Raw genomic sequence first — 24,678 nt, 5'->3', positions numbered from 1 at the left:
CTGGGCAGTGTGGAATTCACCCTCAGTGGACTCTGAATTGCCTCAGGCCTGCGCTGCGAGACGCCTCGGCAACCCCGCTGGGCCCCGTTGTTATTTCTGCGGGCAGGCGAAACACCCCCGACAGTGCTGCCCAGCCCGTTCGGCAACGTGTAAGGGGTGCGGCAAAAAGGGCCATTTCATGGCGGTCTGCCAGGCCCGGGAGGTCTGCCAGGCCCGGGCGGTCGCTGCGGTCCCAGGTACGAGTGCAGATCGCCACTCCAAACCTCTCCACGGGTCCCGTGCGTCCCACGAACATCGCCATGTTCCTCCCCCAGTGCCACGTGGGGTCTCCGGGCGCCGCCATCTTGATCAGCCGACGCCAAGTGTGGGGGATGGGCGTTGCCATTTTGTCCAAACCTCAGCCATGTGCGACCAGTGTAACCTTCAGACTCTGTAATCTTCAGAGTCTGACGTTTAAATTCAGCGGCCCTATACCCCCTCTCACTGTCTGCAGCCTCGCGACCCTCAAGGTCAACCCCCCCTCCCTGTTTGCAAACCTCACCCCGGATTGCAAACCCGTCGCCACTAGGAGCAGACGGTACAGTGCCCAGGACCGAACGTTCATCAGGTCCAAGATCCAGCAGCTTCTGAGGGAAAGGGTCATCGAAGCTAGCAACAGCCCTTGGAGAGCTCAAGTTGTGGTGGTAAAGACCGGGGACAAGAACAGGATGGTCATCGATTACAGCCAGACCATCAACAGGTTTACGCAACTGGATGCGTACCCCCTACCCCGTATATCCGACCTGGTCAATAGGATCGCGGAGTACAAGGTCTTCTCCACGGTAGACCTAAAGTCCGCCTACCGCCAGCTCCCCATCCATACGAGTGATCGCAAGTACACTGCGTTCAAGGCGGATGGGCGACTCTACCACTTCTTAAGGGTTCCCTTTGGTGTCACAAACGGGGTCTCGGTCTTTCAGCGAGGCATGGACCGAATGGTCGACCGATACGGTTTACGGGCAACATTCCCGTATCTCGATAATGTCACCATCTGCAGCCACGACCAGCAGGACCACGACACCAACCTCCGCAAATTCCTCCAGACCTCAAAACTCTTGAACCTAACGGCTGACTTAGCTCACTGGGCTAAATCACTGGCTTTTAAAGCAGACCAAGCAGGCCAGCAGCACGGTTCGATTCCCGTATCAGCCTCCCCGGACAGGCGCCGGAATGTGGCGACTAGGGGCTTTTCACAGTAACTTCATTGAAGCCTACGCGTGACAATAAGCGATTTTCATTTCATTTCATAACAAGGATAAATGCGTGTTTAGCACCGACCGCCTAGCCATCCTCGGCTACGTAGTGCGAAATGGAGTGGTAGGCCCCAACCCGGAACGCATGCGCCCCCTTATGGAGTAGCCCCTCACCACACCGCTCCAAGGCCCTGAAGCGCGGCCTTGGGTTCTTCTCAGTGGGTCCCCAACTACGCCACCAAAACCCGTCCTCTTATCCAAACAACTACTTTCCCCCTGTCGAGGAGGCCCGCCAGGCCTTCAGCCGCATCAAAGTGGATATCACAAAGGCCACGATGCGTGCCATCGGCGAGTCCCTCCCCTTCCAGGTCGAGAGCGACGCATCCAACGTAGCTCTGGCGGCCAGCCTCAACCAAGCGGGCAGGCCCATGGCCTTCTTCTCGCGTACCCTCCATGCTTCCGAAATCCGCCACTCCTCGGTCGAGAAGGAAGTACAGGCCATAGAAGAAGCTGTGCGACATTGGAGGCATTACCTGGCCGGCAGGAGGTTTACCCTCCTCACGGACCAATGGTCGGTAGCTTTCATGTTCGACAATGCACAGCGGGGCAAGATAAAGAACGATAAAATCTTGCTGTGGAGGATCGAATTATCCACCTATAACTACGAGATCCTGTATCGTCCCGGGAAGCTAAACGAGCCTCCTGATGCCCTGGCCCACGGCACATGTGCCAATGCACAAGTGGACCGCCTCCGAGCCCTTCACGAGGGCCGCTGCCACCCGGGGGTCACTCGTTTCTTCCATTTCGTAAAGACCCGCAACCTGCCCTACTCCATTGAGGAGGTCAGGACAGTCACTGGAAACTGCCACATCTGCGCGGAGTGCAATCCGCACTTCTACCGTCCGGAAAAAGCACATCTGATAAAGGCTTCCCGTCCCTTTGAATGCCTCAGCATGGACTTCAAAGGTCCCTCCCCTCTACCAACCGCAACACGTATTTCCTCAATGTGATTGACGAGTACTCCCACTTCCCGTTCGCCATCCCCTGCCCCGGCATTACCACAACCACGATCATCAAAGCCTCCACAGCATTTGTTCCCTGTTCGGATTCCCCGCCTACATACACAGTGATAGGGGGTCCTCATTTATGAGTGACGAACTGCGTCAATTCCTGCTTAGCAAGGGCATTGCCTCGGGCAGAACGACCAGTTACAACCCCTGGGGTAATGGACAGGTTGAGAGGGAGAACGGTACGGTCTGGAAGACCGTTCTACTGGCCCTTTGTCCAGGAATCTCCCGGTCCCCCGCTGGCAGGAGGTCCTCCCAGACGCCCTCCACTCCATCCGGTCTCTGCTCTGCACTGCAACTAACCAAACACCTCACGAACGTCTCCTTGTCTTCCCTAGGAAGTCCTCCTCAGGGACCTTGCTCCCGACCCGGCTGGCAGCCCCCAGCCCATCCTGCTCCGGAAACACGTGCTGGCGCACATGTCGGACCCGTTGGTCGAGAGGGTCCATCTACTCCATGCTAACCCCCAGTACGCGTATGTGGAGTACCCTGACGGCCGACAAGACACGGTCTCACTACGGGACCTGGCTCCCGCCGGATCCCCTCCCTCGCCCCCGCCACCAGCCCCACCCTCCCCCCCACCGGCGCACCTCACTGTCGCCTCCTTCCCTGGACAACCGGTTTTCCCGCCGGCCCTACCTGGACCCCCCTGCCCACCGCTGCACTCTACAGACGCTCCCATCCCTGGTCAGTCAACCTCCCCACCAGCGCCATCTAGAGGTCGGGATGCCCCCTCCCCGGGTCGGCCACCCTCACTAGCGCCATCTAGGGGTGTTGAAGCCGCTATGGGGACTGGATCCACGCTCCCGGAGTCACAGACGCGTGCACCTCCACCGACGTCTCTGCCGAATCTCCGTCGATCGCAAAGGACAACCAAGGCCCCCGACCGTCTGATTGAGTCGCTGTGAACTGTATATAGACTTGTAATGTGACATGTACATGGCCAATTGTGAAATTGCAAAACTGTATTATGTCCTTGTAAATAGTTATGGGCCAGTGGGCAGACGTAGTACGAGAGTAGTGCAGTACCTCAACACTAGTCATACTACCAGTTATGCTATTTAACCTGTGCGGACCGCCAGTTTTGGTTGGGCGACCAAGCTGCTACCGCCCCCCACCCCCCCCCCCCCAACCCGCCGGATTCTTTTTTTCAGCAGGGGGTGAATGTGGTAGTATGACTAGAGGTACTATGGTACCTAGCAATGCCGAGATACCATTGATGGAGAAGGCTCACTGCTCATTGGCCCAATGGTATGTAACACTAGTCATCCATTGGTTAGAATTGTAAGGTAGCTCCGCCCAGTAAGGCGGGGTGTAAGAGCCCGTGTATCCCCACAGCTTCCTTTCTGTACCTGAGCTGCTGGGGGAAACATCTTGTCTATTAAAGCCTTCAGTTCGGACTACAACCTTGCTTCTGTGGTCATTGATAATGCATCACACTTCTCTCTCACCCCGTTCCCTCCCATACTCACCCCTCTCTCACCCATGCACTCGCTTCTCTCACACATACCCATCACCTCTCTCACACACACTACACCCTCTCACACACTCACCCCCTCGCACACATTCACCTTCATGCATACACTCACCCCTTTCTCATATTCTCATATACACACTCACTCCTCTTTCATACATACACTCACCCATCTCTCTTACACACATATACTTAGACCCTTCCCACCCACACACTCACCACTCTCTCTCACACACACTCATTCCCTTCTCACATATATATTCACCACTCTCTCTCGCATATTCATCCCTCTCTCATGCACCCATCTCTCAAACACGTGCTCCAAGGCCTGCAAACTCCATCGAAGTCCTGTCTGCTCCAAGACTCGCCCACTCCCGGGCCCACCCGCCTACTTTGAGGAAAGCCCACCCGCTCTAAGGCTGGCCCGCTCACTCCCGAGGCACGCCCACCTACCCTGAGGGCTGACCGCATGCTCTGATGCCCAACCACATGCTCTGAGGCCCAACTGCCTGCCCTGAGGCCCAACTGCCTGCCCTGAGGCCCAACTGCATGCCCTGAGGCCCAACCGCATGCTCTGATGCCCAACTGCATGCTCTGAGGCCCAACTGCCTGCCCTGAGGCCCACCTGCATGCCCTGAGGCCCAACTGCATGCTCTGAGGCCTGACCGCATGCACTGAGGCCCAACTGCATGCTCTGAGGTCCAACTGCATGCCCTGAGGCCTGACCGCATGCTCTGAGGCCCGACCGTATGCTCTGAGGCCCAACTGCATGCTCTAGGGCCTGACCACATGCTCTGAGGCCCGACTGCATGCTCTGAGGCCCAACTGCATGCTCTGAGGCCTGCCGCATGCTCTGAGGCCCAACTGCATGCCCTGAGGCCCGACCGCATGCTCTGAGGCGCGGCCGCATGCTCTGAGGCCCGCACATCCGCTCTGAGGCTGTCCACCCACTCCACCAGCCTGCCTCCTCTGTTCCGCGTGATCTTCGCCGTTGGCTGTGAGAATTTCTGCCCAGCAACAGTAACATTGAAGAAATAAAATGAGCCAATCAGAGAATCCTGGCCTCTTGGAATACCCAGTGCATCCGAAGCTGGTCCACCCATTCGGAAACTGCCTGCCACTCCATCCAGTGCTCCATGAGGCCTCGTTCTGATTGGCCTGTTTATTTTCTCTAATAATCCATTTGATATTCTGCGTGTTAGAACCGATGTCTATTGGTCATATGGCAGCCGCCAGTTTCATGGACCCCTTGCAGAGCCTTTGTGGATCCCCAGGGTTCCAAGGATCCCAGTTTGGGAACACCTGATTATAAAAATTAGATAAATTATCATAGAATTTACAGTGCAGAAGGAGGCCATTTGGCCCATCGAGTCTGCACCGGCTCTTGGAAAGAGCATCCTGCTTAAGCCCACGCTACCGCCCAATCTCAGTAACCCCACTTAATCTTTTTGGACACTAAGGGCAATTTAGCATGGCTAATCCACCTAACCTGCACATCTTTGGACTGTGGGAAGAAACCAGAGCACCCGGAGGAAATCCACGCAGACACGGGGAGAACATGCAGATTCCGCACAGACAGTGACGAAAGCCAGTAATCAAACCTGGAACCCTCGAGCTGTGAAGCAACTGTGCTAACCACTGTGCTACTGTGTTTCCCTTATATCAGAACCATGTGTAACAAATATATAAATTTCATTATTTAAAATATCCGATAAATATTCAGAATCACGTTGAAAAGGTAACTAAATTGAAGGAAAATTTGATTTTTTTTTTTTTTATTCCTTTACGGGACGTGGGCATCGCTGGTTAGGTCAGCATTTATTGCCCTAGTTACCCTTCAGAAGGTAGTGGTGAGATGTCTTCTTGAACTGCTGCAGTCCTTGAGGTGTAGGTACACCCACTATGCTGTTAGGGAGGGAGTTCCAGGATGTTGCCCCAGCAACAGTGACGATATATTATGAATCAGGGTGGTCTATGACTTGCAGGAAATCCTCCAGGGTGGTGGGGTTCCCAGGTATCTGCTGCTCTTGTCCTTCTAGATGGTAGTGGTCAGGGGCTGGTTTAGCACAGTGGGCCAAAGAGCTGACTTATAAAGTAGAACAAGGCCAGCAGCACGGGTTCAATTCCCGTACCAGCCTGCCCGAACAGGCGCTGGAATTTGGCGACTAGGGGCTTTTCACAGTAACTTCATTTGAAGCCTACTTGTGACAGTAAGTGATTTTCATTCATTTCATTTTCATGGGTTTGGAAGGTGCTTTCTAAGGAACCTTGGTGAGTTACTGCAGTGCACCTTGTAGATGGTACACACCGGCTGCCACTGTTTGTCAATGGTGGAGGGTTTGAATGTTTGTGGAAGGGGCAGCAATCAAGCGGGTTGTTTGTCCTGGATGGTGTTCATAGAATCATGGAAGTTATAGTGCAGAAGGAGGCCATTCAGCCACTCGGGTTTGTACTGGTCCTTAGAAAGAGCACCCCACTTAAGCCCCACTCTTCCACCCCATCCCCTTTATCCCCGTAACCCAGTAACCCCATCTAACCTTTTTGGACACAAAGGGCAATTTAGCATGGCCAATCCACCTAACCTGTACATCTTTGGACTGTGGGAGGAAACCAGAGCACCCAGAGGAAACCTACACAGACACGGGGAGAACGTGCAGACTCCACACAGACAGTGACCCAAGCCAGGAATCGAACCTGGAACCCTGGAGCTGTGACGCAACTGTGCTAACCACTATGCTACCGTGCTGCCCTGTTGGGCTTCTCATGGTGTTGTTGGAGCTGCACTCATACTGATACCCTCATTAAATATTTGCAGAATCGCAGAGAGGCCTTTTCCGCTTGGAAACCACATCCAAACCAAAGAAATGTTCGCTATAAGTTGGCAATTATCCTATATTCTCTTCAGTACAGTCCTTTCGCTGTTTGTATTGTAGATGCAAAAAATGAATCCTCCACAGCAGCAGGGAATGACCCACTGCAACTTTGGTATTTCTATGCCACATTGTGCACTTTCAAAGTTGCTGATGAGAATTCCTTCAGTTTCAAATTCCTAGGGGTGCACATCACCAAAAATCTATCCTGGTCCACTCACGTCGACGCTATCACCAAGAAAGCACAACAGCGCCTATACATCCTCAGGAAACTAAGGAAATTCGGCATGTCCACATTAACCCTTACCAACTTTTACAGATGCACTATAGAAAGCATCCTATCGGGCTGCATCACAGCCTGGTATGACAACTGCTCGGCCCAGGACCGCAAGGAACTTCAGAGAGTCATGAATACCGCCCAGTCCATCACACGAACCTGCCTCCCATCCATTGATTCCATCTACACGTCCCGCTGCCGGGGGAAAGCGGGCACCGTAATCAAGGATCCCTCCCACCCGGCTTACTCACTTTTCCAACTTCTTCCATCGGGCAGGAGATTCAGAAGTCTGAGAACACGCACGAACAGACTCAAAATCAGCTTCTTCCCCACTGTCACCAGACTCCTAAATAACCCTCTTATTGACTGACCTCATTAACACTACACCCTGTATGCTTCAACCGATGCCAATGCTTATGTAGTTACATTGTATATCTTGTGTTGCCCTATTGTGTATTCTCATGTATTTTCTTGAATTTTGTTTAATTCCCTTTTCTAATGATCTGTTGAGCTGCTTGCAGAAAAATACTTTTCACTGTACCTCGGTACACGTGACAATAAACAAATCCAATCCAATCCAAGAACACTGGTAAATGTGCTATCATTATCACTACTAAATTGACTTTTAAGTACTAGAACATAGGACATTACAGCGCAGTACAGGCCCTTCGGCCCACGATGTTGCACCGTCCTGTGAAACCCTTCTAAAGTCCCTCTACACTATTCCCTTATCGTCCATATGCCTATCCAATGACCATTTGAATGCGTTTAGTGTTGGCGAGTCCACTACTGTTGCAGGCAGGGCATTCCACGCCCTCACTACTCTCTGAGTAAAGAACCTACCTCTGACATCTGTCCTATATCTATCTCCCCTCAATTTAAAGCTATGTCCCCTCGTGCTGGACATCACCATCCGAGGAAAAAGGCTCTCGATGTCCACCCTATCTAATCCTCTGATCATCTTGTTTGCCTCAATTAAGTCCCCTCTTAACCTTCTTCTCTCTAATGAAAACAGCCTCAAGTCCTTCAGCCTTTCCTCATATGATCTTCCCTCCATACCAGGCAACATTCTTGTAAATCTCCTCTGTACCCTTTCCAATGCTTCCACATCCTTCCTATAATGTGGCGACCAGAACTGCACACAATACTACAAATGCGGCCGCACCAGAGTTTTGTACAACTGCAACATGACCTCATGGCTCCGAAACTTAATTCCTCTACCAATAAAAGCTAACACACCGTACGCCTTCTTAACAACCCTCTCAACCTGGGTGGCAACTTTCAGGGATCTATGGATATGGACACCGAGATCTCTCTGCTCGTCCACACTACCAAGAATCTTACCATTAGCCCAGTACTCTGCCTTTCTGTTATTCCTTCCAAAATGAATCACCTCACACTTTTCTGCATTAAACTCCATTTGCCACCTGTCAGCCCAGCTCTGCAGCATATCTATGTCCCTCTGTAACTTGTAACATCCTTCTGCACTGTATACAACTCCACCGACTTTAGTGTCATCTGAAAATTTACTCACCCATCCTTCTACGCCCTCCTCCAGGTCATTTATAAAAATGACAAACAGCAACGGCCCCAAAACAGATCCTTGTGGCACACCACTAGTAACTGGACACCAGTCAGAGCATTTCCCATCAACCACCACTCTTTGTCTTCTATCAGCTAGCCAATTTCTGATCCAAACTGCTAAATCACCCTGAATCCCATGCCTCTGTATTTTCTGCACTAGCCTACCGTGGGGAACCTTATCAAACGCTTTATTGAAATCCATATACATCACATCAACTGCTTTACCCTCATCCACCTGTTTGGTCACCTTCTCGAAGAACTCAGTGAGGTTTGTGAGGCACGACCTACCCTTCACAAAACTATGTTGACTATCTCTAATCAAATTATTCCTTTCCAGATGATTATACATCCTATCTCTTATAAACCTTTCCAAGACTTTTTCCACACAGAAGTAAGGCTCACTGGTCTATAGTTACCGGGGTTATCTCTACTCCCCTTCTTGTACAAGGGGACAACATTTGCTATCCTCCAGTCCTCTGGCACTATTCCTGTAGATAAAGATGACTTAAAGATCAAAACCAAAGGCTCAGCAATCTCCTCCCTAGCTTCCCAGAGAAGCCTAGGATAAATCCCATCCGGCCCAGGGGACTTATCTATTTTCACACTTTCCAGAATCGCTAACACCTCCTCCTTATGAACCTCAAGCCCTTCTAGTCTAGTAGCCTGTATCTCAGTATTCTCCTCGACAACTTTGTCTTTTTCCTGTGTGAATACTGACGAAAAATACTCATTTAGCACCTCTCCTATCTCCTCGGACTCTATGCACAACTTCCCACTACTGTCCTTGACTGGCCCTACTCTTACCTTAGTTATTCTTTTATTCCTGACATACCTATAGAAAGCTATAGGGTTATCCTTGATCCTACCTGCCAAAGACTTCTCATGTCCTCGCTTGGCTCTTCTTAGCTCTCTCTTTAGAGCCTTCCTAGCTAACTTGTAACTCTCAAGCGACGCAACTGAACTATCACGTCTCATCTTCACATAAGCCTCCTTCTTCCTCTTGACAAGTGATTCAACTGCTTTAGTAATCCATGGTTCCCTCACTCGACCACTTCCTCCCTGCCTAACAGGTACATACTTATCAAGGACACGCAGTAGCTGTTCCTTGAACATGCTCCACATTTCCATTGTGTCCATCCCCTGCAGTTTTCCTCTCCAGGCAATGCATCCTAAGTCTTGCCTCATCGCATCATAATTGCCTTTCCCCCAGCAATAACTCTTGCCCTGCGGTTTATACCTATCCCTTTCCATCGCTAAAGTAAACGTAATCGAATTGTGGTCACTATCACCAAAATGCTCACCTACCTCCAAATCTAACACGTGTCCTGGTTCATTACCCAGTACCAAATCCAATACGGCCTCGCCTCTTCTTGACCTATCTACATACTGCATCAGGAAACCCTCCTGCACACATTGGACAAAAACGGATCCATCTAAAGTACTCGAACTGTAGTGTTTCCAGTCAATATTTGGAAAGTTAAAGTCCCCCATAACAACTACCCTGTTATGTTCGCTCCTATCCAGAATCATCTTTGCAATCCTTTCTTCTACATCTCTGGAACTTTTCGGAGGCCTATAGAAAAGCCCTAACAGGGTGACCTCTCCTTTTCTGTTTCTTAACTCAGCTCATACTACCTCAGTATTCGAGTCCTCATCAAATGTCCTCTCAGCCACCGTAATACTGTCCTTGACTAACAATGCCACCCCTCCGCCTCTCTTACCACCTTCCCTGAACTTACTGAAATATCTAAACCCCGGCACCTGCAACAACCATTCCTCGCCCTGCTCTATCCATGTCTCCGAAATGGCCACAACATCGAAGTCCCAGGTACAAGCTCATCCACCTTATTCCGGATGCTCCTGGCATTGAAGTAGACGCACTTTAGACCACCTTCCTTCCTGCCGGTACACTCCTGCAACTTTGAAACCTTACTCATGACCTCACTACTCTCAGCTTCTTGTATACTGGAGCTACAATTCGGGTTCCCAATCCCCTGCTGAACTAGTTTAAACCCTCCCAAAGAGCATTAGCAAACCTTCCCCCGAGGATATTAGTACCCCTCTGGTCCAGGTGCAGACCATCCCGTTTGCAGAGGTCCCACCTACCCCAGAATGAGCCCCAATTGTCCAGGAATCTGAAACCCTCCCTCCTGCACCATCCCTGCAGCCACGTCTTCAACTGCTCTCTCTCCCTTCATTCTCCAATGAGCTACCTGGGCCTCCCATCGGTATTTCTGAACTGGACATAAATTGACTGTGTGTGCCATTTTGTATCTGGTTTTAGAATAGTAATTTGCCCCTGAAATTTTAAATCAATACTGATATTGCAGAAGGCAGCTTGAAATGTAAAGTAAGTTTTGGACGTATAATTAGCATTATAGGAAATAGGAAGATTGAAATAGACTAAATGATAAATGACTGTGTCTGTTTGCTCATTAGATGCTTGTAACAGACTTCATCATCCAACCTGGATTCATGAAACAGAGGCAAAGGCAACTTGTCCAATGAAACTTGATGTTCAACAGCCACAGACATTAACTCCCCAGTGTCAACGTTATACAAGTAATTGACTAGAATTGATTTATTATATTATTGGTGGCAGTTGATATTTTATGACATTGCCCACAGGAAAATCACTAAGTTGCTTCTTCTTGTATTTGTTTCTGACATTGTTTTCTATTTTTCTCATTATCACTCTATTCGTTCCTCATACTTCTTTTCTCTTCAGCCCCTGAGGTTTTTGTGGAGATACGCCTGTGAGCAATATTGTAGATAGCTGGTGGTGCGACCTCCAACCAGCAGGTGGTGGTACAGATCCACAGTGCGGTCTCGAGATAGTGGTCATGTGACCAGACACTTAGATATAAGTGCAGGCAAATCCGGTGATCCCCAGATAGTTATAAGACTTACATGAGAACTGTCATGCACTAGGGGTAGTTCCAGGAGAGTACAAAGAAACACTATGATAACTTGCTCTGTAACAGATCGCTATCTTACCACATGTGATTTAATAAAGATCCTGGTTTGGGCAAGTCACAAGTTGTTTGGTAGATTCCTTGTGAGACATTGAATGCCAACATAACATGGTACCAGATTGCTGAAGATTTGAAGGTAATGTCAGCAATACAAAGTCAAGAATTTGGCGGAAAGACCGATCTGGTGAACTGCGGCCTGTGATGACTCAATGTACTAGAAGACACTGAAGCTTGAGATGAAAGGACTGAAAGCACCCCCCTCTCCCCCCTCCCCCCACCAGCTTCAGATAACCGGTAATGTGGAGGAAAACTGGCGGCTCTTCAAACAGCAGTTCCAACTCTATGTTTCGGCCCTAGGCCTGCAGGCACTGCCTGATAAAAAGGGGAATAACGTTGCTGCTAACGGTAGCAGGTCCTCAAGCAATTGAACTGCATAGTACATGCATTTGACATGAGGAGGACAGTGAGAGATACGATGAAGTAATTGGGTACTTAGATCGCATTGCTCGCCCAAACGAATGAGACATTTCAGAGATAAACGTTCTGTACGCATACCCAGAAACCTGTTGAATCATTCGACAGTTTTGTCAATGACTTGAGGCTGAAGGCCCAGTCATGCAACTTCAGTAGCCTCACATCTTCTCCCATCCGCAACCATATTGTCTTTGGTGTAGCTAAAAATAAGCTCCGTGAGATGTTGCTGCAGGAAGAAGATTTGGTTCTGGAACATAGAACATAGAACATAGAAAAATACAGCACAGAACAGGCCCTTCGGCCCATGATGTTGTGCCAAACTTTTGTCCTAGATTAAGAACAAATTAATCTACACCCCATTATTCTACCGTAATCCATGTACCTATCCAATAGCCGCTTGAAGGTCCCTAATGTTTCCGACTCAACTACTTCCATAGGCAGTGTATTCCATGCCCCCACTACTCTTTGGGTAAAGAATCTACCTCTGACATCCCCTCTATATCTTCCACCATTCACTTTAAATTTATGTCCCCTTGTAATGGTTTGTTCCAACCGGGGAAAAAATCTCTGCTTGTTTACTCTATCTATTCCCCTGATCATCTTATAAACCTCTATCAAGTTGCCCCTCATCCTTCTCCGTTCTAAAGAGAAAAGACCTATTCCCTCAACCTTTCCTCATAAGACCTACTCTCCATTCCAGGCAACATCCTGGTAAATCTCCTTTGCACCTTTTCCAAAGCTTCCACATCTTCCTAAAATGAGGCGACCAGAACTGCACTCCAAATGTGGCCTTACCAAGGTTTTGTACAGCTGCAACATCACCTCACGGCTCTTAAATTCAATCCCTCTGCTAATGAACGCTAGTAATAAAGATTAAGCAATAAAGATTTGCCAGGCGAGCAAGGTAGCTGCACAGCTAATCAGCACAGTCTGCTGGAAAACATTTTGGCGCCAACTCAGAGGAAGACGCCAGCGCCATTAGTACTATGCTGCACGTCATTAAGAAACGTGGTCTCAGTGCGGGCAGCCATTTTAAGCAGTCGACAGGAGCTGCCATCTTGTGCCAAAAGTGTGGCATTCGACATGGCCGGTGCCATGGCCATCCTTTGGAAAAGTCTGTTCCAGGTGCAACCATGTTGGGCATTTTGCAAAACAATGTTTTGCACTTCCTTCAATGGACCATATAAGATCAGTAAGTGTGTTTGATGAGATAAATATCGACAAACAGCTCTTCATCGATCTAATTGCAACCAAGGACCGGAAGAGTCCGAACAAAACAGATAAAGACACAATTTCAAAAAAGACCAAAGCAAGTAAGAATTTTCTGGAAACCATCAAAACCAGATGGAAATCATGGTGTTCCTGAATAACTCATTATTGCGATGTGACTTTGACACTAAAACAAGAGCCAACCTCCTCAGTCAGTCTGCTTTGCATAAGGTGAATGCGCAGCTGAAAGTTGCTGATTGGCCGGGGCTGTCGGTGTATTATGGAACAAAAATGATGGAGACTTTCAGTGCATGTGAACTTGAGCTCTCCGTGGACGACATGAGGATACATGTCACTGTTTTATATTGCAGACATAGATATTGAGTCCATCAGAGGAACGGATTAATGTGAATCCCTGAACTTAGTTGAGCGACTGTGTGTCCCAGAAGACGGTTGGCCAGCTGAATACTATAGATCCCTACAAGATATTAGAGTGTGATAATGATAATGATCTTTATCGTCACAAGTAGGCTTCCATTAATACTGCAATGGAGTTACTGTGAAAAGCCCCTAGTCGCCACACTCTGGCGCCTGTTCGGGTACACAGAGGGAGAATTCAGAATGTCCAAATTACCTAACAGTACGTCTTTCGGGACTTGTGGGAGAAAACTGGAGCACCCGGAGGAAACCCACACAGACACGGGGAGAACATACAGACTCTGCACAGACTGTGACCCAAGCCGGGAATCAAACCTGGGACCCTGGCGCTGTGAAGCCATAGTGCTAACCACTATGGTACCATGCTGCCCATCTGTGCACGATTGATGAGGATTCAGAAGAAATCAGGTGGAGGACCACAAATCGGACAAAGAGATGGAACATCCAGCGAGCATTCCACAATTCTAGTTAACAGTCTTCAAGAACGTGCATGTGCTCAGTGGCATGATACAGGAGCATGACGACCCTGTGTTAAAGCATCTGCAAGATGTGGATGTTAAATGGACAGAACATGAGAAACCAGAGAGCTTCACTCTGGGATTTAAGTTCAAGCCCAATGAGTATTTCACAAATGAGGTGATCACGAAAGTATATCAAATGGATTCACAGCCGCTTGAATCATTCTTTGATGAACCAGAAATCATGTGGTGCACAAGCTGTAAGATCGACTGGAGTAAGGGCAAAAATGTCACGTTGAAAACAATTAAAACTAAACCGAAGCAAAAAGGTCGAAGCACTCGCAGAACAGTTAAGAAAACTACCAAATTAATCATTCCTTCATTTCTTCAGTCCTGCTGAAATTCCACAGCGTGACATGTTAAACAAAAGTTTGGCAGCCAAACTCAATGCTGACGTTGAACTTGGCAGCCTCCTGCGTGAACACATAATTCTGTGTACAATGTTGTATTATACAGGTGAAATCATTGCAGACGATGCTGAATCCGATGATGAGTACTACGAATATATGTTTGAAGACTTCGAAGAGGATGCAGAAAGAAATGGCATTGAAGGTAAGACAGATGAAGACCAGTATGAACTGCTCGTAGATCTTTTTTGCATGAGCATGGATGGGCTTAATGAGAAGGCCCAAGAATCGCTACTCCGGTGGTTTGGAAGGAATGAGGAAGTGGTCACAGGGGACGTCTAGACCGCGCTGGACACTGAGAAGAGCGGAAGCTCTGAGATGGCACACTCCAAAATAAAAACTGAGATAGAAGTTGCTAATTCCACAGAGGACCAGCCACTGAACAAGCTTGAAACAGACAACACCGTCCCAATCTTAGAGAAGCTTTCTCCAGAGGTACTGAGTGAATTGTTTAAGGCCTCTGAAATGATTCTGGTAGTCCACTCCCTAATCCTCCAGGACACTGAGATGAGTGTGAAGACATCCATGATGAATACGATGAAAACAACTCTGATGTTGAAGAGTTTGACAACTTGGAGAGTGAAACAGCGGAGGAGCTGATAACTATCTCGCTATGCAGCTCAACGGATCAATCATATATTCGCGAAAAAGACCATGATGTCCCAATACCTGGATTGTCACGACCTGAGAGTGTCAGCATCATTATTTCCAGTGAAGAGGAGCCATTGAGCGATGCTCCATCGAGCCAATAAGGGGCAGCACCTGCTGCCGTAGATCTATTTTTTAATAAATTTAGTGTACCCAATTCATTTTTTCCAATTAAGGGGCAATTTAGCAAGGCCAATCCACCTAGCCTACACATCTTTGGGTTGTGGGGGCCAAGCTCACGCAATCACGGGGAGAATGTGAAAACTCCACATGGACAGTAACCCAGAGCCGGGGTCGAACCTGGGACCTCGGTGCCGTGAGGCTGCAGGGCTAACCCACTGCGTCATCATGCTGCCCCTGCTGCTGCAGATCTAACCTCCGCCCAGGCACCAGAAAGCGAGGCGCTCCAACATCCCATTGAGGCCGCAGACGTGGGTGTAGTCACACAGCCCAGTGATGGCACGTTGGCGCCGCAGGATCCACCTGAGACTCCACAGGCCTCCAAGCGCAGGGTGCAGACCCGCACTGAACCAGGGGCTGCCAAACCCAAACATAAACACGAATGAATTTGCAAACCAAATGTCAAAACAAGAAGGAGGAGGAGGAGAAGACTGGGAAAGCTACTCATCCCGCTGACAAAAGTAAAACGGAAGAAGATGAGGTCATGACTGGCAAGCCAGAGACAGAAGAGACAGAAAACATACAGAGGAGCAGCAAACAGCGTCGTGGCAAGAAACAGAAAAGAAAGAAGCTGGTGATGCTTGCATGGCAATCACGGATACGTGTCTTCTAAAGGCACAGAGTGAAGAGGATACGAAGCAACAGGCCGGCACACAAACCAGTCTTCTAAAAGCCTGGCAGTAGCCCAACTGATCACAGGAGTGATCTGTTAAGGAGGCACAATGATCTTTGCGAAAGGGACGGACACTGACCAGGCATATCATGTTTATGGACACCCCAGTTAAAACCTATTCACCTTGTTTAAACATAGCACAAATATATAAAATTAAAATAGTAATAATGATTGTAAACAAACATCAATGTATTCTGAGGAAGGAAGATGTCGTGATATGCCTGTAAGCAATATTGTAGATAGCTGGTGGTGCGACCTCCAACCAGCAGGTGACGGTATAGATCCACCATGCGGTCGCGAGACACTGGTCATGTGACTAGGCACTCTGATTAACAGCGGGCACATCCGGTGATCCCCAGATGGTTATAAAATGTACATGAGGACAATCTCCAACGGAGTACAAAGAAGCTCCATGATAACTGGCTCTGTAACAGATTGCTATCTTACCACATGTGATTTAATAAAGATACTGATTTGGACAAGTCGTTTGGTAGATTCCTTGCTCGACATCGTACACCAAACACAACAGTTTTGTAATCTATTTCTGCCAGTTCTTCCCCTCTTCCTCCAACCAGAGGCCCTCATGACAGCCATGTTGACAACTGTGTAGTGTTCTTTATGAGGTTTCTGAAAACTTTAAAGTAGAATATTGCAGATTGGCAGCAATTTACGAACCAAAGACAGCTCCAAAAATTCCAACTGGATGAATAGCAGATTCCAATTACCTGACTACTTACGTGTCTTTCCCTTCAACTAACATTTCTAAATGGATTGCAGAGTAGCAAAGTGGTTAGCACTATGGCTTCACAGCGCCAGGGTCCCAGGTTCGATTCCCGGCTTGGGTCACTGTCTATGCGGAGTCTGCACATTCTCCACATGTCGGTGTGGGTTTCCTCCGGGTGCTCCGGTTTCCTCTCACTAGTCCCGAAAGACGTGCTATTGGTAATTTGGACATTCTGAATTCACCCTCCCCCCCTCCCTGTACCCGAACAGGTGACAGAAATGTGGCGACTAGGAGATTTTCACAGTAACTTCATTGCAGTGTTAATGTATCCCTACCTGTGACATTAAAAAAAAAGATTATGATCATTATAAATCCTATTTCCAGCATTTATTGCCCTGTGCTGTTGGATAACTGCAGCATTGCAAGATGCTGTCACTTTTTCCAGTGAAAATGGCATTGGTGCTACAGAACCTTGATTTTCAACACAGTAAAGAGGTTTCCATATGCTTCTAGTGCCCTCACAAAGACTCCATAGAAATGGCAACTTGTGGTCAGGAGCATGAATGGGACAGCTAATGCAACTTCTCAAATTTGGAGCTCTGCCACCCAGTTCTCATCCAGTAGAGGCCGTCACAATTGGCCCTCATCTTTCTGCATCTACACCTCTTATTTCTTTCACTCCATATATGCTTCTCCCTCTCTGCAACTATTCCCAACATATCCCACTATCCCCACCCAACCCGCTCTTTTATTCCACTGACCTTCAGGAGCAGGAGTACCAGCTCTTCTGCCTAGTTAGTCCCTCAGAACATTACAACAGATTAAGATGGAAAAGACTAATGAATTTAAGCAACAGAATTTAACCTGTAATGTTTTTACTTTATTAAATTGCAGCTAAGCCCCTTCTCCAAAGAGCTGATGAGCAAGATCTGTCATCTCAGAAGACAAGTAGCTGTTGTATCTTTCACAAACCACTTTCCATTCCTGTTGGTGTCTTGAAAGACATTGTGTCAAGTTAGTAACAAACTCTTGTAAATTCATATTTTAGTGAAAAGTAAGATTTGAATTAGATGTTAGCAAAATATGGGGAAGTTTTCTTTTTAATTTTAAATAATTACAGATATGGCAGAAGGAAGCTTGAAAGGTAAAGTAAATGTTGAACATATAATTAATATTGAAGGAGGAAGATTGAAAAAGGCCAAATGAGAAATGACTGTAAAAAAAAATCAGAATGCAATAAGCAGATTAAAAAATGACAGATCTTCTAAGCTAAATGGTACACGCAATGATTACAGTACAAGAGAAGGCCATAGGTATAATTAAGTTTACTTGGATGTAAAATCTTTCAGCAAAAATAAGGAGAAATGGAGCAGCTAAAGCAGTATTAATTACTGCAGCGTTGTCCAATATGTTAGCCACTGGGTATATTTGCCTCATTGGGAAGCAAGTTTGGTAACTGCATTTCTAAGAGAAATAATTAAAAGTAGTTGATACTGTCAATGGTCATGTGACCTTGATGGTTAATGCATCTGCACTTCAATTTTATTGTGTGTGTTTGTTACTAAAAAGGTCAAATAAAATGTAAGGTGTGCAAGTGTTTTTGGCCATTGTCAGTGCTTTCCTTGGTTATTTAATGATGGTAGCTTTATGCTAAGTAAACACACACAGGCAAAGTACATTTATTTATCCGGGTTTTGTGGATGAATGTAAAGCACTTTCCCCCAAAGTGAGCACATTAGTGCATCATTATTTAGACAGAAATTTCTACGACAGTATCATTGAACCAAACTGTAAGATTCAAAATAAAGGATGGTCCAAACTATTCTTTTGGATGAAGCTAAGGAGTTGGACACACTACTGGGAGTACATGAGACACCATCAAACAACGGAATTTGATTAAATGTGTAGACAAATTATAGAGGCATATATTAACAATAGATATAATTGTAGAGATTATAAATTCTAAAAACAGACTATGGTAGGAATTAACCTTGTGTTGGTAAAATAGAGGCCAGGATTCGCCCAGCCCGCGGAGGGTCGGAGAATTGCCGGGGGAACGGGAAATTCCCACCACACCGCTCCGATGCTGGGGCGCCAATTCTCCGGCGACCAGAGAATTGCCGACAATCGTGCCGACGGTCACCGAGTCACGGGCGACCTGCCGAACTCCCACCGGCGTAGTTTACATCTGGTGCCACCCGGCGAGAGCTCGTACCCGCGACCACAGTGGCTGTCCTGGTGGGGGGCAAGGGGAATCTGACTCAAGGGGGGGCCTCAGCGGTGGCCAGGCCCATGATCGGGGCCACCGATCGGCAGGCCATCGCGATCTGCGGGGGACCTATCTTACGCTGCGCAGGCTCGCTGTGTGGCTCCGCCATGTCGGTGACGCTCACGCCGAAGTGGGCCGCCGCGTGCATGCACAGGCCTGCTTGCTGCCGCCGTGCGCATGCGCGGCCACGCGGTCTGGACAGCAGGGCCCCGCTGGCAGCCAGAGCTGCGGGACGCACGCCGGGGCCCTGCTTGCCCCCTGGAAAACAGAGAATCATCCCGGACGTTCGAGGAAAAAGTCCCGAGTGATTCTCACCCATTTTCCGGCGGGTGTGGGGACTTAGTCAACAAAAGGGAGAATCCCGGCCAGAATGTTTCACCATGTATTTACAACTGATGTGGGGAATGTTTGGGAAGCAGTGAACATAATATAATTGTTTTTCGTGCATAACTAGGAAAGGAAGAAAAAAATATTTGAGTGCAAGGAATTGGAAAGTAAATAATGTTGAAAGAGACCATGCCAGATCAAATGAAAAGCAAAATTGGCAATTCCAACTGTATGTGGTAGTATGACTAGAGGTACTATGGTACCTGGGAGTGTGAGCTACCATTGGTGGAGAAGGCTCGCTGCTCATTAGCCCAAGTGTTTGCATTTCATTGGTCGGGATGTAAGGTAGCTCCGCCCAATGAGGCGGGGTATAAGAACCCGTGTTTCCCAGCAGCCAACATTCTTTCTGTACTCGAGCTGCTGGGGAAACATCTTGTTGATTAAAGCCTTCAATTCGGGCTACTCTTTTGTTTCAGTAGTTATTGATCGCGCATCACTGTAGATGATTGGGCAGCACAGTGGCGCAGTGGTTAGCACTGCTTCATAATGGTTTTGAGGATCCAGGTTCGATCCGGTCCCGGGTCACTGACCGTGTGGAGTTTGCAAATTCTCTCCGTGCCTGCGTGGGTCTCACCCCCACAACCCAAAGGTGTACAGGGTAGGTGGATTGGCCGCGCTAAATAGTAATAATAATCTTTATTGTCACAAGTAGGCTTACATTAACACTGCAATAAAGTTACTGTGAAAAGCCCCTAGTCGCCACATTCCGGCGCCTTTGGGTACACAGAGGGGGAATTCAGAATATCCAATTCACCTAACAGCACGTCTTTCGGGACTTGTGGGAGGAAACTGGAGGAAACCCACACAGACACAGGGAGACGTGCAGACTCCACACAGACAGTGACCTAATCAGGAATTGAACCTGGGACCCTGGAGCTGTGAAGCAACAGGGCTACCCACTGCGCTACCGTGATTGCCCCTCAATTGGAACAAAAAATAATTGGGTACTCTAAATTCTTTTAAAAACTGTAGATAATCATTGGAAAATAGTTGAAAGGGCTACAAAGCAAACATATTCCAAAATGGAAACAGGGAGTATATCATAGATTGAGATTCCTTAAATGAATTAAATTATTTGGCTGAATTCAAAAATTAATAAAAAAACTCCTTACAGATTAAACAAATACCAGAATAAAGAAAACTGAAAACCTGCAACAGTGAAATTTGAACTGTTATGAGGGAAGATGCGGGCAAAACGGCTAAAAAAAAAGATGGTGAAAAAGTTTTTTTATAGATGACGACAAACTGGCTAGGACTGCTAAGAAGTTAGAGAGACAAGTTTGCTGTAAAACACAAGGAATACAGAGATTTTAAATAAGTAATTGTGGCATGTTTGTGGCGGGCGGGAGCGGAGAATCTAGTGGGAGCCAAAAAGTTGGAAACCCGCTGACGTAAATCATGTTGCAATTCTCCTATTGGCAGATCAGCCTTCCCACTGGCTGGTGGAGTGAACACCATTTGCATTAATTAGCATCTCATTAATGCTCATTAAAACAGCTATCCGTCAGCATCCTATCAGGCCTTCCAATCTTGCATTACACCAGCTGAAATTACATTGGTCCAAAACCCGATTGCCAAAGAGTGGCATGCACCAGGCAGTCGTCAGTTTGCAAGAGACTTTTACTTAAGTGCAACAAAGCCTTTCTGCCATAGTGATGTGCTGTACACCACTCTGCTGGGGCAGATGGGTTCTTGTCCTACATCTCCATGTTGAGCTGATCTTCATAGACAGCACCATGTTGCTGACCCATGGACTCTCCCAGTCAGATCAGTCCAGTGCCTGGGATCGTGGAGTGCAGGGGCTCCTTGCTCCTGGTGCCACACATTAGCATCTATCTAGACAGCAGTGTCCTGCGGGATTTATGCAGCCACCGCAACAAAGGTCTGAAGTTTGACTGAGGGTGGAATGCGAGGTGAGGTCAGAGGGGGGGTTGACTAAGACAGAGGCAATATGGAAGGAGGGCTGTGCAAGGAGGTGGGGGGGGGGGGGGGTGAAGGGTGAGGGCTAACGATGGGAAAGGAGGTGGACGAAGAAGACGAACAATGGAAAGCTGATGGAATACTGAGGGGAGAGAAGCTGGACCGTACAAGTCTGCATGTAAAGCTCACAAAGGGTATCAAAAGGATACCTTATTGTTTACTGCAAGGGGATGCACAAAGGCTCAGTTGCAGTGGGTAAATGCCCAAAAGGGACATGGGCGTCACATAGATGATGGGCTTGGGAGGAGGGTGGTTTTCATTCCCGCCCACCCTCGACAATCTTTCCACCCCCTTGTTAATCAAGAATTTATCTAGCTCAGCCTTAAAATATTCAAAGACTCTGCTTCCACTGCCTTTTGAAGAAGCGAGTTCCAACTCTGAGAGAAATTCTCCTCACCTCATGTTGACTACAAAAGATGCGTAGACTAAATTCAGAAACCAAACCACAAATTCCAGTAATACTTTTGGAGATTTTAAATACTAAATTGGTGATTATTGGTTTCCCGCCACGCTCTGGCGGAATCCTGATTTCTCCAACAGCTGCAGTCCAGTTAGATTGCAAACAAATCAGCGCCTGCACAGTTCTCAATTTTGGCTTCTCCCACGATTTAACGGACTACTTGTGCTCTCATTTAAGCGCTACGCGACCATTAAATTGCGCCCTATAGTTACATAGTAAAAATTAGTCTTATAAAATACTCACTCAAAAGATTTCCCATTTACCCAGACTTACAAGTAAACACCCTTTTTGGCAACAATCCCTTCTGTTTAACCATAAAAATCCAGTACTATTACCACAAGACAAACCCACTGTTGCTGCCGGGAAGTTATGCCACAGGGTGCCTCACTCTGTCCCACTCTGCTGTGAAAATTCAAGGAACTTCAAGGCAAAGCCTGCTTTCTGAAAAACAGGCACTTCTCTGTTTGGCCAAAAAGCTGCCCCTCTTTGCCTCTTCATTCCTCTTTTCCCAGCTCATCGTTGCACCCCAGGTGATTTCACACCCAAGCACAGCTCTCAATATCTCCTCCGTATTCTTTTGCCACTTTCATGTTTGAATCCATTGTTCTTAAGCCCTCTTTGAAACTTTCACAGAATATATAATCCTTCATGTTCTCCCTAATTCCCCCACTACCATCTAGAAGGACAAGGGCAGCAGCTCCATGGTGGTTTCCACCATCTGGATGTTTCCCTTTAAACCACAAACCATCCTGACCTTGAAATAAAGCGCCGTTTCTTCACTGTCGCTGGGTTAAAATCCTAGAGCTCCCTCCCTGGCAGCACTGTGGGTATACTTACACCATATGGACTGCAAAGTTCAAGAAGGCAACTCATCACCACCTTCTCAAGATCGATTCAGGTGGGCAATAACTGCAGGTCTAGACTGAAGCCCACATTGGGGCTGGTTTAGCACACTGGGCTAAATCACTGGCTTTTAAAGCAGACCAAGGCAGGCCAGCAGCACGTTTCAATTCCCGTATCAGCCTCACCGAACAGGCGCCGGAATGTGGCGACTAGGGGCTTTTCACAGTAACTTCATTGAAGCCTACTCGTGACAATAAGCGATTTTCATTTCATTTCATTCACATCCCTCGAATGAGTAAAATAGAGAAATGATCCCAGAAGATCCTAGGTGGATAAGGCCTGCTGCTGAGATTCTATTTCCTCCTTCTCCTCCTCCTCTGAGCAGTTTGAGCTTTTCTTTGTGGCCTGTGCTCCATCATCCTCTCATCCAGCAGCATGAGTATGGTAACACAGTACACATAACTGGGAACAAGTCGTGTGACCAAAACTCTTGAAGTCATGACCAAGATTTTCTTCACATACAGCAATGTTGACGTCACCAATTTTAATAAATTTTGTAAACTACCAAACACTTCCCCAAACTCAAACAGAGATTAAGGAGCAACTAACCTGAAAAAGTAGTTGATGGTCCTTTTAAATAGCACTGGTGTGGGTGATGTCCTTCCTACTACTGAATACATGGTGAGCTGTACATGTTTAAGACAGGGCATAAGCTGGAGTGGTGAAGTTGAAAATGGCAGTGATGTCAAATCAATTTTACATGCCGACCGATGTTACAATTTTTTAGTCTATATGACGCAAGCATCCTAATATCCATGCTAATGTCCTCACTAAGATGGGGTCTGTCATGAACTATGTTCCATGGGCAGCACGGTAGCATAGTGGTTAGCACAGTTGCTTCGCAGCTCCAGGGTCCCAAGTTCGATTCCCGGTGGGTCACTGTCTGTGCAGAGTCTGCAAGTTCTCCCTGTGTCGGCGTCGGTTTTCTCTGGGTGCTCCGGTTTCCTCCCACAATCCAAAGATGTGCGGGTTAGGTGGATTAGCCATGCTAAAATTGCCCTTAGTGTCCAAAAAGGTTAAGCGGGGTTACTGGGTTACGGGGATAAGTTGAAAGCCTGGGCTTAAATGGGGTGTTCTTTCCAAGGGTTGGTGCATACTTGATGGGCAGAATGGCCTCCTTCTGCACTGTTAATTCTGTGATTCTATGTACGCACTTCGCAGATGTCAGTTTGCTAACAAAATGACAGCCTCCAAACTATGGGTGCTACACAATCAATTTTACAGTCACACTTTTAAAGATTCCTCTGTTGGATTATCCTGTTGCCTTGTATCTTTAAATATATAAAGATTAATTAAGCAGATATGTTTGTTTTAATTTCAATTACACATTATGCAATATATAAAAGTAAGAATGGAAAGCAATTTTCAAGTCTCTAATTGTGTCATGTAATTTTTTACTTCAATTAGGAAATGGAGTGGTGGAATACAGACCTGAGGAGCTACCAGCTGATGGAAGTAACATTATATTCAACAAAAGCCTGATAATTGATGCTGCCAACCAGCCAAGAAAGGAGAAAGTCAAACTCCCATCAGCCATTTTGAGCTCAAAGCCAGGTTCTCTACCCAATCAGAGGGTAAGTGTTTTACTGAATAACACTAACAGTGTTAATTAAATGATATCCTTATCATGACCTAGAACAGAAGGAGTCCATTCGACCCATCGAGTCTGCACCGACTCACTTTGGCCCTCACTTCCACCCTATCCCCCTAACCCAATAACCCCTCCTAACCTTTTTGGACACTAAAGGCAATTTATCATGGCCAATCCACCTAACTTGAATGTCTTTCGACTTTGTGAGGAAACCAGAGCACCTGGAGCAAACCCACACAGACACGGGGAGAATGTGCAGACTCCGCACAGACAGTAACCCAGCAGGGAATCGATCCTGGGACCCTGCCGCTGTGAAGCCACAGTGCTAACCACTATGC

At 47.5% G+C, this 24,678-nt stretch overlaps 1 protein-coding gene across 4 annotated transcripts in view; it reads left to right on the top strand.

The window, feature by feature from the left end:
* The window catches only part of spag17 (sperm associated antigen 17), a 349,272-nt gene that overhangs the window by 279,865 nt on the left and 44,729 nt on the right, over positions 1–24,678 (top strand). For all 4 annotated transcript variants that reach the window (XM_038801961.1, XM_038801962.1, XM_038801964.1 and 1 more), the window contains 3 exons: positions 10,944–11,066; positions 17,645–17,764; positions 24,157–24,323. In XM_038801961.1, coding sequence (XP_038657889.1) covers positions 10,944–11,066; positions 17,645–17,764; positions 24,157–24,323 — 410 coding nt within the window. The remainder of the gene's footprint in view (positions 1–10,943; positions 11,067–17,644; positions 17,765–24,156; positions 24,324–24,678) is intronic.

The sequence above is a fragment of the Scyliorhinus canicula genome, chromosome 7 (genome assembly GCF_902713615.1).
Source record: "Scyliorhinus canicula chromosome 7, sScyCan1.1, whole genome shotgun sequence".
In the NCBI taxonomy this organism is placed as follows: Eukaryota; Metazoa; Chordata; class Chondrichthyes; order Carcharhiniformes; family Scyliorhinidae; genus Scyliorhinus; species Scyliorhinus canicula.
This window is presented reverse-complemented; position numbering and strand designations above follow the sequence as displayed.